Here is a 17,878-nt window from a genome sequence, read left to right on the forward strand (position 1 = left end):
GATGCTGTTTGATAGCATTTTACCCACAGAACTTTCAGAATAGGAATCCTCTCGAACCCTCTCATATAGACATTATCTTGGAGATAACTGCAGATTCAGATCTAGACCAGTGCTATAAAGTGAATATCACAATAAAGTGTGTCAAATGAATTCTTTGGTTTCCCAGTACATATAAGTTATATTTACACCTATACACTATATTAAGTGTGAAATAAGCATTATGTTTTTAAAAACGTGCATGCCTTAATTAAAAAAAAAAAACTTTACTGATCAGGTTGGTGGTTGCTGAAGGTTGGGGTGGTTGTGGCAGTTTCTTAAAATAAGATGATACTGAAATTTGCTGCATGAACAGTCTTCCTTGCAGGAAGGATTTTTCTTTAGCATGTGGTGCTGTTTGATACCATTTTACACACAGTAGAACTTCTTTCAAAATTGGTGGAAGATCAGTCCTCTCAAACCCTGCTGATGTGTTATCAACTACGTTTATGTAATAACGCTAAGTTGTTTGTTGTCATTTCAACAATCTTCACAGCATCTTCACCAGGAGTAGATTCCATCTCAAGAAACCACTTTCTTTGCACATGCATAGAAGCAGCTCCTCATCTGTTAAAGTTTTATCATAGGATTGCAGCAGTGTGGTCCCATCTTCAGGCCCCACTTCTAGTTTGCTTGCTGTTTCCACCACATCTGCAGTTACTTCCTCCACTGATGTCTCGAACCCCTCAGCTGAAAGGCATCCATGAGGGTTAGATTGGAATCAGCTTCATCCAAGCTCCTGTTAATGTTGATAGTTAGACCTCTTCCCATGAAGCACAAATGTTCTTAATGGCATCTAGAATGGTGAATCCTTTCTAGAAATTTCTCATTTTACTTAGCCCAGATCCATCAGAGGAATCGCTATCTAAGGCAGCTATAACCTTATGAAATGTATTTATTAAATAATAAGACTTGAAAGTTGAAATTGCTCCTTGACGTGTGGGCTGCAGAATGGATGTTGTGTCAGCAGGCATGAAAACAACATTAATCTTGTTTTATATCGCCATCAGACCTCTTGGGTGACCAGGTGCATTGTCAATGAGGAGCAGTATTTTGAAAGCAATCTTTTTTTTCTTTCTGATCAGTAGATCTCAGCAGTGGGCTTAAAATATTCAGTAAACCACGTTGTAATTAGATGTGCTATCATCCAGGCTTCTTTGTTCTATGCGTAGAGCACAGGCAGAGTGGATTGAGCACAATTCTTAAGGGCCCTGGGATTTTTAGAATGGTCGGTGAGCACTGGCTTCATCTTCAGGTCACCAAGGCTGCGTTAGCCCCTAACAAGACAGTCAGCCTGTCCTTTGAATCCAGGTATTGACTTCTCCTCTATGGCTATGAATGTCCTCGATGGCGTCTTCTTCCAGTAAGGTTATTTAATCTACACTGAAAATCTGTTGTTTAGTGTACCCACCTTCATTAATCATCTGAGCTAGATCTTTTGGGTGACTTAAGCTTCTGCATCAGCACTTGCTGTTGCACCTTGTATTTTTATGTTATAGAGATGGCTTCTTTCCTTAAACCTGATGACCCAGCCTTGGCTAGTTCAGACTTTTTTCCTGCAGCTTCCTCACCTCTCTCAGCCTTTATAGAATCGAAGAGAGTTAAGGCCTTGCTCTAGATTAGGTTTTGGTTTAAGGGACTGTTGTGGATGGTTTGATCTTCTATGCAGACTACTTAAAAGTCCTCCATTTCAGCAACAAGGCTGCTTTGTTATTTCTTACCATTTGTATGTTCACTGGAGTGGCACTTTCAGTTTCCTTGAAGAACTTTTCCTTTGCATTCACAACTTGGCTAACTGCTTGGTGCAAGAGGCCTAGCTTTTGGCCTTTTTCGGCTTTTGGTGTGACTTCCTCACTAAGCTTAATCATTTCTAGCTTTTGATTTAAAGTGAGAGGCATGCAACTCTTCACTTGAACACTTCAGAGACCATTCTAGGACTACGCATTGGCCTAATTTCAGTATTGTTCTGTCTCAGGGAGTAGGGAGGCCCAAGGAGAAGGAGACAGATGAAAAGAGAAAGATGGGGGGAATGGCTTGTTAATGGAGCAGTTAGAACACACATAGTATTAATTGATAATGTTTGGTCTTATATGAGTGTGGTTTGTGATGTCTCAAAACAATTACAGTAGCAAGCAACATCAAAGATCACACATCACCATTTACATTTGTAAATGTAATAATAATAAAATATTGTGATAATTACGTACCAAAATGTGACACAGACACACAAAGTGAGCTAACGCTTTTGGAAAAAATGGGGCCAGTAGACCTGCTTGATGAAGAGTTGCCCCAAATCTTCAATTTGTAAAAAAAAAAAAACAGAAAAGCCCACTGTATCTGAAGTGCACAGTATAGTAAAGCTGAATAAAATTAAGTAGCCTGTACTAAAAAAAGATGGGGCATATTGAAAGTACACAGGAGGCAAACTGAAGGTGCTCCTGAATGGCCAATGTTGGAACAGTTTATAGTATTACATTTTAAACTGTAGAATAAAGTGTACATATCCATGAGTCCATACTGATAGAAGTAAAATTATTGAATAAATAAATGAAAGTGAATGGACAACTGTTCCTTATAGTAGAATTCCAGTTCATCAGTATGGAAGGAATGAGAGAAAATCACCAGTGGGACAAACACTGTGGTAATAATTGTTACAGACAAGATTTACTGATGGGTGTACAAGGTTTTGCCAAAACTTGAGAAACACAATTTGCATACTTATTTGTATTAGGTACAAATGGAAAAATAGTAAATTTAGTGGAGAAGCTACAGACACCACCATTACCAAGTATTAAGGTGCATATCACCTGTAATAAGACATTGATATCAGGAACTGCTTGATATGATCCAGACAGAGGGATACATTGTCATTTCTGTGGACTTTTTGGCCAAAAATTATAACCTCAGGCTAGTCCATGAGGAACCACAACGTGAACCCAGATTGAAAGACATTGTACAAAATAATCCGTTCTCTTTAAAAGAGTGTCAAGTTCATTCTGAAGCTAGTGGGGAGGAAGGTGTGCTGAGCGCCTAGGCTGGAGACCGTGGCCTGGCTCTGTGCACATAGTAGACCTCTCCTGCCAGGCTGGCAGGTCAGGGTGGCAAGTGCTAGACACTTGACTATGGCAGCAGGTGGACAGGCTTCTGCCTCGGCTGGGCATGGTACCCCCTGAGAACCTGCTGTCCTACAGGTCCAGTCCAGGTTCTGGCAATCAGTGACAGAGCAGGGCTCCAATGGCCTGGGTACCCCCAGTAGCACCAGGCCTGCATTCCCGGAATGCCCCAAGCTTTCCAGTGCCATGGCCTGGGTATTGCACTGGCATATCATGATGGAGCTAGGAATATGATCTGCAGGAGGAAGGAGAGGTGTACAAGATGATGGAACAGAAGATGAAGGAAGAGCCGGAGAGAAGGAAGAAAAAGGAGTTGGGAGAGAGAGTCACTAGAGGAGACCAAGGAACACATCCTGAAGTTGCAGGAGAAACTTTCTGCCCTACAGGAAGAGAAGCCACTAGCTTTTCTTGAAGCTCAAGAAAAATTTTGCATGAGGTTGTGCCTGGCCACTTGTAGTCCACCCCTACAGAGGTCCTCCAGCCTCATGGTGCCTTGTACTTACAAAAGCAGATGAAACATGGTACCCAGCAGACTGGACTTCCTCCCTGTGTCCCACGAATCCAACTTCTGGACTCCTTGCCTCCCCGCTGCTTCCTCCTGCAGATGCAGCTGGCAGGGAAGTCAGGCTTTGCCTTTTCTGCTGCACCTGCAGATACAATCAACAGAAGGTCTGGCTTTGCAGCTACCAACTAACTAGGCCCTTGGCTCTCAGCATATCCAAAACCTGTGATTCTACCACAAATGAGATTTTATTTTCAACCTCACTTCCACCCCCTGCTGTGGGTGAGGATCTCAGTCTGCCCCAGGGCCAGGTTAGTGAGACCTGTCTGCCACTGGAAAAGAAAAAATGTCAATTTCATGAAAGACCAAGAAAGACTGAATGTGTCTAGGAGCTTACACTAATAATTGTCAGGTATATCCTGTAAATAAAACTACAGCAGTTAAACTGAAGAAATACAGCTGATTGAGTCTACTACCATACAAGACAGCTTTAATTGTTAACAAACCAGATAGCTTGGACTCTGCTTTTTCATTTCACCTTAGAAGATAGACAAAACTGGTTTTAGAAAGTATATTTTGAGGAAATAATTTATTTGTAGTATACAAGTTTCCAGTTTCCTTTCAGTGCTAAAAGTAAGTTATTTTTCTCATGGGTCACTTAATTTTTCGGAGGCTATGGCAGTGAAGAAGGAAGACAAGGGATGATGAGCTGGTTCAAGCTGTGACTTGGCCACTTAGTAGTTCGTTTATTTCTTCATTCTCTTACCACCCTTCTGCTTACTCATCTATCCATCTACCCATTCTTTCCCTTTTTTATGTCATTAAACATAAAGGTCTTATGTACTGAGCCCAGCAATAGGTGTGGAGAGCACAGTGCTAACGGAATAAAGAGTAGCAGGACATTTTTGTCCATTAGTTATATTATAGATTAGTTTCTAGATCTTGTTCATTTTTCAAAATCCTACAAAAATATATGAGATCTGACAATAATTAGTGGTTCAAATTAAGTTGTAAAATTGAGGTTTCATCAGTTTCCAATTAATTATAACATGAAGGATGTTAAAATTTGTCACACTTTCTTAGTTCCATTTGTAAATGTTACCTAGGAAGTTACCTATCCTTTACCTGAAGAGACATTAAATATATATATAAAGATACTCATTAAAGCATCTTGTGAAATAGAAAAAATTAAAAGCGTACATATATATAATAGGGAATATTTCTGAATATTGTCTATAAGTTCAGATTATGGAATTGTCATTGAATAGAAATGTATATTGTCAGTGTGGTATCAACTTATTTCAAAACAAAGTAGAAATACTTGAATTTATAGACAAAGTAATGGAAGGAAAAAATAACTGTTTTAAGTGATTTTACCTTTTTACTCCTGATTTGTAAATCTTTTCTCACATTTTATCAGAAAAAAGTTGCTTTAACAATGGGAGTACCTTACAAATTTTGTTTAAAATATTTTATTTGGTTTTTATTTTGAAATGTTATAGCAGTACACATATAAAACAAAACTCAATGATACATTACATATGTAAAGCAAAAAAGTTAATGGTCCTGTTTCCCAGATTATTCCCAGTATGACATAAACTTTTTCTACCACCCCTCTGTGCTCATAAAAATGATTTTTAAAATGAATAATAGGAATCCTGTTTTTTACTTGCTTTCTTACTGACAGCTGTATTTTAGATACTCTTTTGTGTCAGTAAATGCAAATGTGCCTTCGTAACAGTTTTGTGTTCCTTGGCATCAATGAGCCATACTTGTTTCCCATTTATAATTGATTGTGCCTTCAACCTTTTGCCTTTAATTAATGTCACAGTGTATATCTGTGTACATATATCCTTGCACATTTGTATATTTCTATTAGTTTATTGGAAATGGACTAGCCCATTTAAAATTCTATTAGATGTTGTAAGTTATCCCTGAACAAGGCCTTTGTTGCAATTCTGAAGACCAGAAAAACTTGGAAAACCAAAAGCTTTTTCATGTATCATTTAGTGGCAGGATCTGATGTGAGACTATTTGATGATAAAACCTGACCTGCATTTATGTTGGGTTCATGTCAGATCTTTACTATTTTCACAGAAGTGAATGTTCATCTTCCTGCAGAAATACGAGTGTGGTTGATTACTGGGTCCTGTCCCAGATCCTGTTAGTGATATTAGTATATGGACCTTTTTTGAAATCGGGAAAAATCAGTTTCAAGTAATAGTGTAGTTTTTGAATACGGGATTTTTACCTGTACCTATGTACGTTTTCAGCTGTGTGAATATGAAAATACTTCCTTTACCGTAAAATTTATGAGTGTGTTAATGTCCAAGAAGTGGATTAACCACTTTATTTGAATATTCAATTTACCTGAATAGAAATGTATATTGGGGACTTAGACAAAAGTCTCAAAATAGTCTAGATTTTGCTTAAAATCCCTTAGGAACATTGTTACTTTGTGGTCTGACCCAGACTCCTCTAATAGCTGGGTTTTCTGCTGTCTGTGGAAAATATCACCATTTTTTTTAGTTCATGGACTTGTGTTTAGGGGAAGCATTATACAGGATACAGGCTATCTTGAAATTTGAGTATTACACTTAGTACAGGAAAGTACTTGTAAGAGCAACCTAGAAAATGAGACTTAATGAGAGGGCATCAGTATTACATAGTCTTCACTATTGAAATTATTATTATTTTTTTTTAATGATTTTTTATTATATTATGTTAGTCACCATACAGTACATCCCCGGTTTTCGATGTAAGGCTTGATGATTCATTAGTTGTGTATAACACCCAGTGCACCATGCAATACGTGCCCTCCTTACTACCCATCACCGGTCTATCCCATTCCCCCACCCCCCTCCCCTCTGAAGTCCTCAGTTTGTTTCTCATAGTCCATAGTCTCTCATGTTTCATTCCCCCTTCTTATTACCCCCCCTTTCTTTATCCCTTTCTTCCCCTACCCATCATCCTAGTTCTTATGTTCCATAGATGAGAGAAATCATATGATAGTTGTCTTTCTCTGCTTGACTTATTTCACTTAGCATTATCTCCTCCAGTGCTGTCCATGTTGTAGCAAATATTGAGAACTCGTTCTTTCTGATAGCTGAGTAATATTCCATTGTATATATGGACCACAACTTCTTAATCCAGTCATCTGTTGAAGGGCATCTCGGCTCCTTCCACGATTTAGCTATTGTGGACATTGCTGCTATGAACATTGGGGTGCATATGGCCCTTCTCTTCACTACGTCTGTATCTTTGGGGTAAATACCCAGTAGTGCAATGGCTGGATCATAGGGTAGCTCAATTTTTAACTTTTTAAGGGACCTCCACACTGTTTTCCAGAGTGGCTGTACCAACTTGCATTCCCACCAACAATGTAGGAGGGATCCCCTTTCTCCACATCCTCTCCAACAATTGTTGTTTCTTGCCTTGTCTATTTTTGCCATTCTAACTGGCGTAAGGTGGTATCTCAGTGTGGTTTTGATTTGAATTTCCTTGATGGCTAATGATTTTGAACATTTTTTCATGTGTCTGTTAGCCATTTGTATGTCTTCATTGGAAAAGTGTCTGTTCATATCTTCTGCCCATTTTTTGATTTGTTTATTTGTTTCTCGTGTACTGAGTTTGAGAAGTTCTTTGTAGATCTTGGATACCAGTCCTTTATCTGTAGTGTCATTTGCAAATACATTCTCCCATTCCGTGGGCTGCCTCTTAGTTTTTCTGACTGAAATTATTTTTTGTTTTTGAGTAGAGGGCATATATACTTGAATTTGCATTGACATAAGTGCCAATATAATGTGAGTCTATTCAATATTATTTTGTGGGTTTTTTCTCTTAATTATAAGTAATTACTGACTTATTTGTATTTCTGCACACATACATAGTTCAATATTTTTTTCTCCCACATACCTCTAGGGCTGAGGTTGGCATACTTTTTCTGGGAGAGGGCTAAATAGTAAACATTTTAGGCTTTGCAGGTTGTATGGTCTTTGTCTCAACTACTTAGAACTGCTTTGAGTAAATGATTGTCTTATAAAATTTAATTTACAAAAACAGATGGTAGGCTGACACCTGTTCAGAGGTTTTCCTCAGTGGGTTGATAAAATGGGGGAGAGAGGGTTTGTTAAGAGTTCCTTTGACACACAATAGATTTTTTTGACTAGGCAGTGTTATTCTTCATAGTGGCTTATTTCAGGATTGGTTCTGAGTGCCTTTAAGAACTCTGTTATGCCAGCGATAGATCCCAGGCTTTTCTCTTTATACAGCAATAGAATACATGTTTAAGCTTTTGGACTCCTGATTGCTTGACTATAAGCATATTAGCTATCTTAGTTACATATTATTACTCTGTTTTTTCATTTATCCTAGTTACTTTATTTCTTTGGGTTATTTGATTTATTAAAGGCTTAGAGCAAACTAGAAGAAGGAAAGTAAATCTAGTAAGTCAGTCATCATTTATAGATTTTGTATAAAGTAACGTGTAAATGATTTTGTTTTACCTGAAATAAAATACTTGATTATGGCTTACATGTCAACCATGCTGAAATTTTTATTTAAAAAACTTCAGACATGAGGAAGAGCATCGCCGCCGTGAGGAAGAAATGATCCGACACAGAGAACAGGAGGAACTGAGGCGACAACAGGAGGGCTTTAAGCCAAACTATATGGAAAATGTAAGTAAAATACTAGTTAACTAAAATTATTTTATATTGTCGGGTATACAATGCATATTTAGAATTCTTTGGATATTGGTTTATATAATACATTTTTTAATCTTTCTGAATTTGTCATGTTTGTTTATGTTAAACTAATGATTTTCTTAACCTCTTACAGGTAATAAAGGTAGTTTCTGAAGATACTATTAATGTTTTATGAAAAGGATGTTAAATTTTTCTCCATTTATATCTTTTTTTAATATATGGTTCTAAATTAGAACTCTTGATAAATCTATCATCTCTACTTGGTTGGTTTTCAACACTTATTGATACTAAAAATTCTTCACCTGAAAGAAAAATAAATTCTCTGGCTGGTTCAGTCGGAGGAGCATGCAGCTCTTGATCTTGGGGTCGTGAGTTCAAGCCCCATGTTGAGTGTAGAGATGATTTAAATAAACTTAAAAAAAAATGAAATAAAAATTCTTTATATTGGAAGATTTTAGATATATACAAATGTAGACCAGTATGTGCTTATCACCCAACCATGACAGTTACCAACACACAGCTGCATCTTATCACCTTTAGGTATACCTACTTTCCTGAATTATTTTTATTAAATTCCTGACTTTATATGATTTCATTAATAAGTATTTCTGTATGTATCCCTAGAAGGTAAGGACTCTTTTTAAAAAATATCTTTGTCATATCTTAAAAATTGTCACTTCTTTAATATTAACTAGTAAAAGCCCACATTTGCCCAGATTTATAAAGGTTTTTATTTTGTTTATGGTTGATTCAAATTGGCTTGATAAATCCAGTGTTTTTAGTCTCTAGGTTTTGTCTTCACCTTTTAAATTTTTTCCTTAATTCTTTAAGAAACAGACCCTTGTTGTTGAACTTATCCTTGTAGTGATGTTTAACAAGTTTCTCTATCTCTGAATTTCTTATAAACTGGAGTTAGTTCTAAAGATTTGGTCTGACTCAGGTTTTTGTTTTGGGCAGGCAAAATGGTATGGCAAACAAGGATACTTCAAATATGTTAAAATCCCCAAGTTCTTAATGTGAACTAATGAAGAGTCTTATTATTCACCTTAGATGAATGCTATTTTAACGGCCATTATTCTGAAAAATACTTACTAGTGTTTTTTTCCCTAGCTATTCAAAAGTTAGGATTCTTTTAATAAGTTTCTGAGACTAAAAGTAGTAATTCACGTCAGTGACTCTTTTGCTGACCTTCTCTGTCCCCATTCTTCTGTCCCTAGAAAAATTTTTAAACTTTGTTTCTAAAAAAGAATACACACGGTAAAATACATCCTAACTTGTATAATAACAAGAAATTTTTATCTTAGCTTGCATCAAGTAAATATTCTTTGACTAAAAATTATGTGGCATTTAAATTCATTTAGAGAAGTTTATTATTTATAAGTTATACTAATGGTTTAATTTAATTGATTTTTAAATTCCATCACCAAATTAGTTGAGTTTTCATTGCAAATTTTCTTCTAATTTCTAGCATCGTTTTTGCAGTTCTCTTTTTCCTTCTTGGATGCATAGTGTTTGCTTATGACCTATTTTAAAAGTGGTCTTAGGTCTTTTGGTTGTTACATGTAAACATAAATCTGTTGGATTTATCAATGTGAGGATGTTTTATGATGTTATGAAAGAATGTGGAATTAAAATTTTTTTGGCCCATATTTTGAAAACTAGTGACTAAGTTTTTATTTTCAAATATAATCAAGATGTAAACCACATATGATACATTTCCTAGGGAAACTTTATTTCATTCCATTGAGGATTAGGAAGTTATTCCTTGTCCTTTTATGTACCTGAATATTTCTTTTCCTAAAGTGCTTGCTTATGTCAAAGTTGGTCGAATTAGCTTTCTTAATTTTTTTTTTGGCATAAACTTCACATTCGTGGAGCACATTTGTAGCTATTTGTAATGTCATATACATAAATCATTTAGGGGACTAGAAGGAAATGATTAAGTAAAATGTATTCTGCTGTTACATTTAAGTTGGCTATATCATAAATTTGTTTACAGACTCTTTAGTCTTTGGAATTATCTCATAATTTTCTTAAACTCATACCAGTTTTTTTTATATTTGTTCAGTGGCATTTAATATAGGTATAATTAATGAAGGACAGATTTTAATTTTACTTTTCTATTCAAAAATTATTTGGAAATGTTGCTACAATTTAAAATTGAAACACTGCAAATTCTTATTTTAATTTTAAAACATTTGTATGTTTAAAATTAATTTTATGGTAGGTAAAATTTTATAAATTACCAGTGAACTTTGAGAATAAATGAATTACATATTTAAAATATTCATGGTGGGTTTTTTGAAGTACTTCAAAAATAGATCATTTATTGGTTCACCAGATTATACTCTTAGAAAATGTAGATGATATATTTTAATATTAAGATATCTTTGTTTTCAAGTAGTTAAAATATGTTTTATACTTGAAGCATCATAAAATTAATTTGTCTAGAGCAGAAGTCAGCAAATTATTGTCTGGGACCAGTGTGCTGAGTTTCATACCACTCTACCACAGACCTAAGAGTGGTGTTTACATTTTAGAGAGTTGATGGATAAGGAAAATAAAAGAATACTAGAATATGTATACCTCACAAAACCTAAGATACTTACTTTTTGACCCTGTACAGAAAAAGTTTGCTGAACGCTGGGCTGGAGAGTTGGTGCTGGGTTTTTTTGTTTGTTTTTTGTTTCTCTTTCTGTTTTTAATTAATATTCTTGTTTGGCCACAAAGTTATTATAACCTTAATTTTCTGAAGAGGAACCATATTTAAAGTAGTATGTAACAATGGAATTAAATATTCAGGGAAAATACAGCTTTTGCCAGATTTTTAGATTTTTTGATACTAGAAATTATGGATAGACAAAAGTTTTTCATCATTTTGGTATCAGTTTTATTTGGTTCCTAGCTTCATAATGCTTCTTAATATAAGCTAATCAAGCACTAAAGAAATATTAACAAAAGCTCTAAAGGTCTTGAATATTTTGTGTTAATAGAAGAAACATTGAGGTAATTGTTGTATCAGTTACTTTTCATTTACTTTGAAAACTGTCTTTGGAAAAAATTGTTAAATTTAATGTTTGTTTTTGTTTTTAAAAGCTTTGAAATTAGGCCCTCTTATGTGCTTTCTCTTTTTTTCACTGTTCAGTTTAAAGGGAGGAATCAAATGGTAAGTGTTCAGCTTGCCCAAGTAGTAAGAGTAATTAGTATAAAGCAGATTTACTTGGTTTAGGATGCCACCTCTCATTTCTTTCTAATATTCCTATTAGAAATATTCCAACACAAATAATAGTATGGACTTTGAACTATAAAATAAAAACTGATTTCCATATTTTGTGTCTTGAAAAATAATTTTTTTAAATGTAATAAAATATGAGGGAAAACACATCATGTCTGGTCATGTTTTTCTTTGTTAATCTTCAACTTTATCACAATTTTATGACATGAATATATTTTTAAGAGTTTCAAGGATATGTCAGCACTTCTTCAACTAGAAGTTGTCATTTTTATTTCATACCTTATTCTTAGAAGAAGTCAGGCTCTTTGATAATAGCTCTGGTAATTATAAATTAAACATGTTAATTTTCACTCCTATAGCATAGTGTATTTTTGACAACCATAACAATGTATGTATTTTAATGCTGTGTCTTAAATACATTTAGGTTTATCTTCACCTTTACCATAATGTAGAGTGTAATATTGAACCATTTTCTTGATAGTACTTACTAGGTTGAAATTTTTTATTTACCATAATTTTATAGCTTTTGGACACATCACAATAAGTTACATAATGTTAGTGTAAAAAATTTATGAGATTGTCTCTTATGATTTTCCTGTGATTGTTTTTATATTAGGTTGCTCCACTTACTATCGACTAAGTAGTTTAAACATTTTAGTACTGCAGCATACCAGTCTTTACCTGTGGATTCAATTTGCGTTGGAGTAAAGTGGAGATTTTAATTAGGGTATTTTTTACTTCAGTTTTCTTCGAGTAAACTTTGCTTTCTTGGGAAAATGATAATATTATAAAAACACCTAATTGTCATTAAGCTTTAGTAGTTGTATCAAGTAGTTATAAAATACTTTGTTTAGGTAAATTGGGGCAGTGTTTATATGGGATGCTATTTTGTTTTAAAACTTCAGGAGTTTCGTTTGTTTTTTTAGAAGTTTGTTTTTGGTGTAAATATTAATGTTTGGTTTTTAGTGAATAAAAGAATAGCCCTTCAGATCTGTTTCAAAATATATACATGAATTGATACTGAAGAATTTTTATTTTTGTTTGAGTATGTGGGAATAGCCCTGGATATTTAAACACATGTGCATAATAAACCTGGAAATAAATGTGTATTATATGCTAAGGCAAGAATTTGATTCAGTTATGTTTCTTTGTCAGAGTAGGCCATTGTAGCTACCCAGTATATTATATAGTGAGGCCAAGAGTATTAAGGAGATGTAGCCAGAGGCTAAGGGTATAATGCCTCTTTCACGGTAGTGTTTTTCAAATAGTGCATAATAAACATTCAGGGAGAGTTTTAAAAACGTAAGGTTTTTCCCTTAGGTCTCCAACCTACAAACTGATTTGTTTCATGATTACAGTAGAATCTGATGTATTCTCCATTAATCACATTTTTGGCTAAATTTAGTAGTTTTCAGCCTTTGCAGCACATCTTTGTAACTTAAAAAAGAAAAATGTCTGAGTTCAATTCACCAAATATTTTTGATACAGTGTGTCTGAGTTGGAGCCATGGGATCTGCATTTTAAGAAGCTCTTCAGTCTGCTTACTTTCATTAGCTAAAATAGAAGACCTTGGCCATATGTTGAAATGAGACATAGTTGAAATAGTGAAATAAGATTAGTAGTAGTTAAATTTTTTACGGAACCTGGGAGTTTGAAGGGAGGGCTCAGAGTACGTCAACATGGAGGATAGGATTCGTACACTTAACAATGGAAGTAGCACAACATTCTATGTGAATAGTGCTCTGTGGGATTTTGGTGTGACAACTTTTAGTTAAGCTTTCAGCCTATATGTGGAGGACGTATTGTCTCAAATGATGCATTAACTTTTTGTTTTTTAAGTATTTCATCTAGACTGGGGGTTGACAGACTGGGGTAAGCCTGGCCAAATCTGAACACTGCCTGTTTTTGAAACAGTTTTATTGGAACACAGTTGTCCTTATGTTTTGATTATGGCTGCTTTGTCCAGAAGTGGTAGATTGACTAGTCATGACACAACTCTGTGAGATTATCAAGACTCTCTGGGCTGCTAAGCCTGAAATACACACTGTCTGGCCCTTCACCAAAAATGTTTGCCCACCCCTGGTCTAGGTCCAGTGTGAGAGTTAGGAGTAATCTATAAAAAGTGACTCATGTTAACCAAACTCAAAGAGTTTGTGAATTAAAATGCAACTTTATTAATTAATATGTTTTTTTCCAGTGGTTTTAGAAGGCTCATTGAACAGAGCACCTCATATTCTAGAATCAAGGTTCCTGAAGAATCCAAGTTAGTGTCCTGAAGGTTTATTGGTAGTCATGATTATAAATCAGAGCAAAAATTATTGAAAGAACTGATAAAGCATCACTGCCGCATAGCTGATTATCTAGAGTTTTCAAATGTTTTCTTAGTAGAGACATAAAGCATTGTTCTTTCATTGTTACCCTTTCTTGATCAGTATTGCCAGATTTAGCCTGTTTAATCAGTCATTTCTTTGTTAGTCTTTTTTTCTGCTTCTGGAGTGGGCATTGTTTCTTTTCTCTGACTTAATTATAACCCAGCTTTCCCTGATGTGCCATGTACAAAACTCAAAACAGAAACTTGAGCCAGTAATAAAATTTCATTAATAGGTGCTGGCAGAGAGAAATGACCCTAATCATTAATTACTAACGAGTAGGTACAAATACATTTTCTGAAATGATTTTTGAATTTTTGAGAGAAGTTGCCATTTTGTGGTTTCCACCTGGCCATTACTTATCTTTCTATAAATTATTTAGCTCTAACAAGTGATTTGATTGTATTGCAGAAGAAGATTGTTTTTTGGAAGTTTGAACACCTGAAGCATTCAAACAAAGGACATAATTCACAAAGAATTTTTATAGCATCTTCATTATTCTGTGTAAATAACTGAAGAATTATTTGCTGTAGGGTTTGTTGTCAGATTTAGGTTTGACTTTCTGGGCAGCTTAGTGTAATGGCAGCCCAGTTCCAGTGATTTGGATATGATGATAAAGATCAAAATTGATTATATCAGTTATATTGCAGTGGTTTCCTGTATACTGCTCTAGTTGTGCCCAGATTTTTATTAACGTTTTCATTTATTTATTTACTAAAATAATGTGTTTCTTACAGTGAGCCAGGAACTTTTCTGGATATTTGGGATGGAGAATAATTGGAATTAGATTTTTGTAATCAAGTGAAAACAAAAATCAGTAGCTATTTACATTTGTAAAGTTTTCATATCCTTTGGAAGTGATCTTTAGGGATTTTGACAGCTGGGAGTATTTGGATTGAACATATGTATCAGTCTTAACCAGCTGTGGAAATCTTTGACCACTTCACTTCTCTTTGAAACTTCTCAAAGGATTTTTTAATAGTTTTAGTAATAACTAATCATATGTAGGAGAACACAACAATTTTCATTCAAACTGGGACAACTGAATGTGGGTACTATTTAAAGTTACTTTTTTTTTTTTTAAACAGCAGGCAGAAAACAGGCTGTCTCAGGCAAAGCAGCGTGTATGGTTGTTCCAATCGTATGTTATGATTATAAATAAGTTTTGTCATTCATATTTAAAAGACTTCCAAATGATTCCAAAGGGAAATGCTTACTGAGTCTCCCTTAAACTCTGTACACACTTTACCCAAAGATACTTTATTGTACTTAATTATTTCTGTGTCATATTAGAGGACTAGTATCTTTTTTTTTCTTACCTTCCATTAGTGTTTCAGAGAGTCTTATAATCCAGGAAAATTTCTGTATCTCTTTTCTCCTCCTGGACAATGTACTCAGTGCATGCATAACCTACTCTGACTGTGCACCTCAGCTGTATCATTTTCAGTATGATTCTTTTTTAGTACTTAACCACATTGCATTCTAATTTTTTTTCTGACTTTGTTGCCAACTAATTTAGCTCTTTGAATTTTTTGAGTTTGAGAGTCTTGTATTTGTCATATTGTAGTTACTTAGACAAAAATTGGGAGAATTAAATAGTTATTTGGCGTCCTGTTTTTCAGTGTTAGTGCTGCTCAGTCATATGATTTTCACTGTTCTATATGGGTCACCATACTTTGGTATTTATTGAATATTAATGTCTCAGATGTCAAACATCTGTAGTTTTGAAACATAGGTGGTATTAAGACTGTTGATATATTTTTGTAGACTTTATAATGGAATCACATAATGAAGAGTAAATTTTTAAAAATAGTCAAATAACAATTTTTTGTGTTTGGTTTTCAGCACACCTAACTTTTCAATATTTGGATCGCACTTGAATATTCCATCTGAGTGTTAGACTTACAGGAAGATTTAGAGGTTTCTATTTAGTAAGAAAATTTGGTCACTGTTCTACTGTTTCAGAACAGAGTGCTGAGTACCATGGAGGACACAGAAGTGAAGCAAGCTCAGGGTCAGGTCTTTGAGGATTGTAGAGTATTAAAGGTATAGAGTATCTATGTAGACAGAGGTACAGCTAAAACATTTTGAGAGTTTGGAGAAAGATTCTGTGCTAGGGAGTATGAAGTGTGCATTGAGTATCCTCAGCACTGTTGTGGAACTTATTTTGGATTTTTTTTTCTTAACTGGTATGATTGGTTTGTTAATCCACTGTGTTGTAGGTATACATCATGTATTTTCATTTGAAATGGTAAGTTCTTCTAATCTATTTTATTTGGAATGGTAAGATCTTTCACCTAATGTTTACCTTTCTTGAGGGGTTGGAGAAGAGGAAAGTCAAGATTGGCAAATAGAAATGTTCACCTAAAGTAAACACTTTTTGAGATGTCACATATGTGTGATATAAATAATAAGAATTTTTAGGTATTAAATAATTAAAAAGAGTCTAGGAAAACACAAAAATTTAACTTCTTCTGTTTTTATGACTTCTTAATGTTCTACTTAGAGCCCCCCTCAAACAGAAGTAGTTCTACAAGGTAATTATGTAAAAAAAAAATTTTTTTTAGGTCAGTCTCCATCTAATATCTTCTTTACTTTGTATTGAGGACATGAAGGTCTGTAGTATCACCTGAAATGTCAGAGTTTTATACCAAATCAGACTAAATAAATGTGAATGTTAATATCTCTGTGTAGTTATTATCTGTTAGTGATGGGGGTAGGAACTTGGGTTTGTGAGCATGCTCTGCTGATGAAATGCATTTATTTCTGTTTAAAATTTCAAGTAATTGAAAGTATGTGGGTAAGTTTGCCTATACTTTGTCTTATGATATCCTGCACTATATTGTACACCACGTTTCAAATTCTTTGTTTCCTGGTTGTAAATTTACCATGTTTCTCACAAAGTAACTTCTTCATTTGGCCTATTACTGCTTTTTAAAATTCTGCTTTTAAACCATTAACATGTTTATTATGGTAGTTTCCCTTATAATTGTGTATTTTAAACATTTGGATTTTATTTAGTTACCATTTCAATATTTTTAGAATTACTATAATTGTGCCTGTTGCTTTAAGTTATCTACTTAGGAAAAATACATAATTTGTTAAAATGTCAAAGCTTCTGCCATACTACTAAAACAATTTGTTTAATGCCCAGTATCACGAACAAAAAGTTTCCCCGTTAAATACATACTTTAATTCTTCATACATTAGAGCGCATGTGCTTTTGTTTGCTCCTTCTACTGCTTTCTTCTGTTGATAGGGCCGATTTGGCATCTCTTCTTGTACAGTTTATATTTGTCCTTTTGTTTCATCTCTCATACCTTGGTCTGGCCAGTCATGATAGTTGTTTTGACTTTGTTAAGGAAATGTACTGGTTAAGAGGTTATGGGTGAAGAAATGCAAACCAGTTACCAGGATACTATTCAAAATATCGTGTTTGTGCTGTAGCTGATACCATCGTGGCTGATTTCTTTAAGAGTTTAGGATAAAATAACTAAATTTGAAGAATAAATATTCTTAATCAATTTCAGTTTTTAAGAGCATCTCTTCAGAGTTTGCCATGACAATTGAAAAGTGATGATGATAATGGTAATTTTGAAAATGTCCCTTGGGTATATGATTAAAAATATTCTCAGTTGAATATGAATTTGTTTAAAAAATTAATTTAAAATACTTATTCCCTTCGGTCTCTTGATACATGTTGATTTTATGTAATTAGATTTAATTAATCTTCAGTTAGAAAACTACCCTAGTTTTTAAAAAGCTCCAGTTAATTCCTGAATTTGACAGTGATACCAGAGTAATCTTTTAAAGGTACCCAAACCAGGCTTTAAAAATACATTGAGTGAATCTAGATTAAGAGGTATTTGTCTTGAGGTTAATGAATATAGTGAGCTAAGTTGTAAGTCCCCCTACTT

At 34.3% G+C, this 17,878-nt stretch overlaps 1 protein-coding gene across 2 annotated transcripts in view; it reads left to right on the top strand.

Moving 5' to 3' along the window:
- The window catches only part of PSPC1 (paraspeckle component 1), a 92,853-nt gene that overhangs the window by 39,838 nt on the left and 35,137 nt on the right, over positions 1-17,878 (top strand). For both annotated transcript variants that reach the window (XM_087865245.1, XM_045797148.2), the window contains exon 6: positions 8,225-8,330. In XM_087865245.1, coding sequence (XP_087721371.1) covers positions 8,225-8,330 — 106 coding nt within the window. The remainder of the gene's footprint in view (positions 1-8,224; positions 8,331-17,878) is intronic.

The sequence above is a fragment of the Ursus americanus genome, chromosome 10, assembly GCF_024610735.1.
Source record: "Ursus americanus isolate L20-20 chromosome 10, mUrsAme1.1.p, whole genome shotgun sequence".
Lineage (NCBI taxonomy): Eukaryota > Metazoa > Chordata > Mammalia > Carnivora > Ursidae > Ursus > Ursus americanus.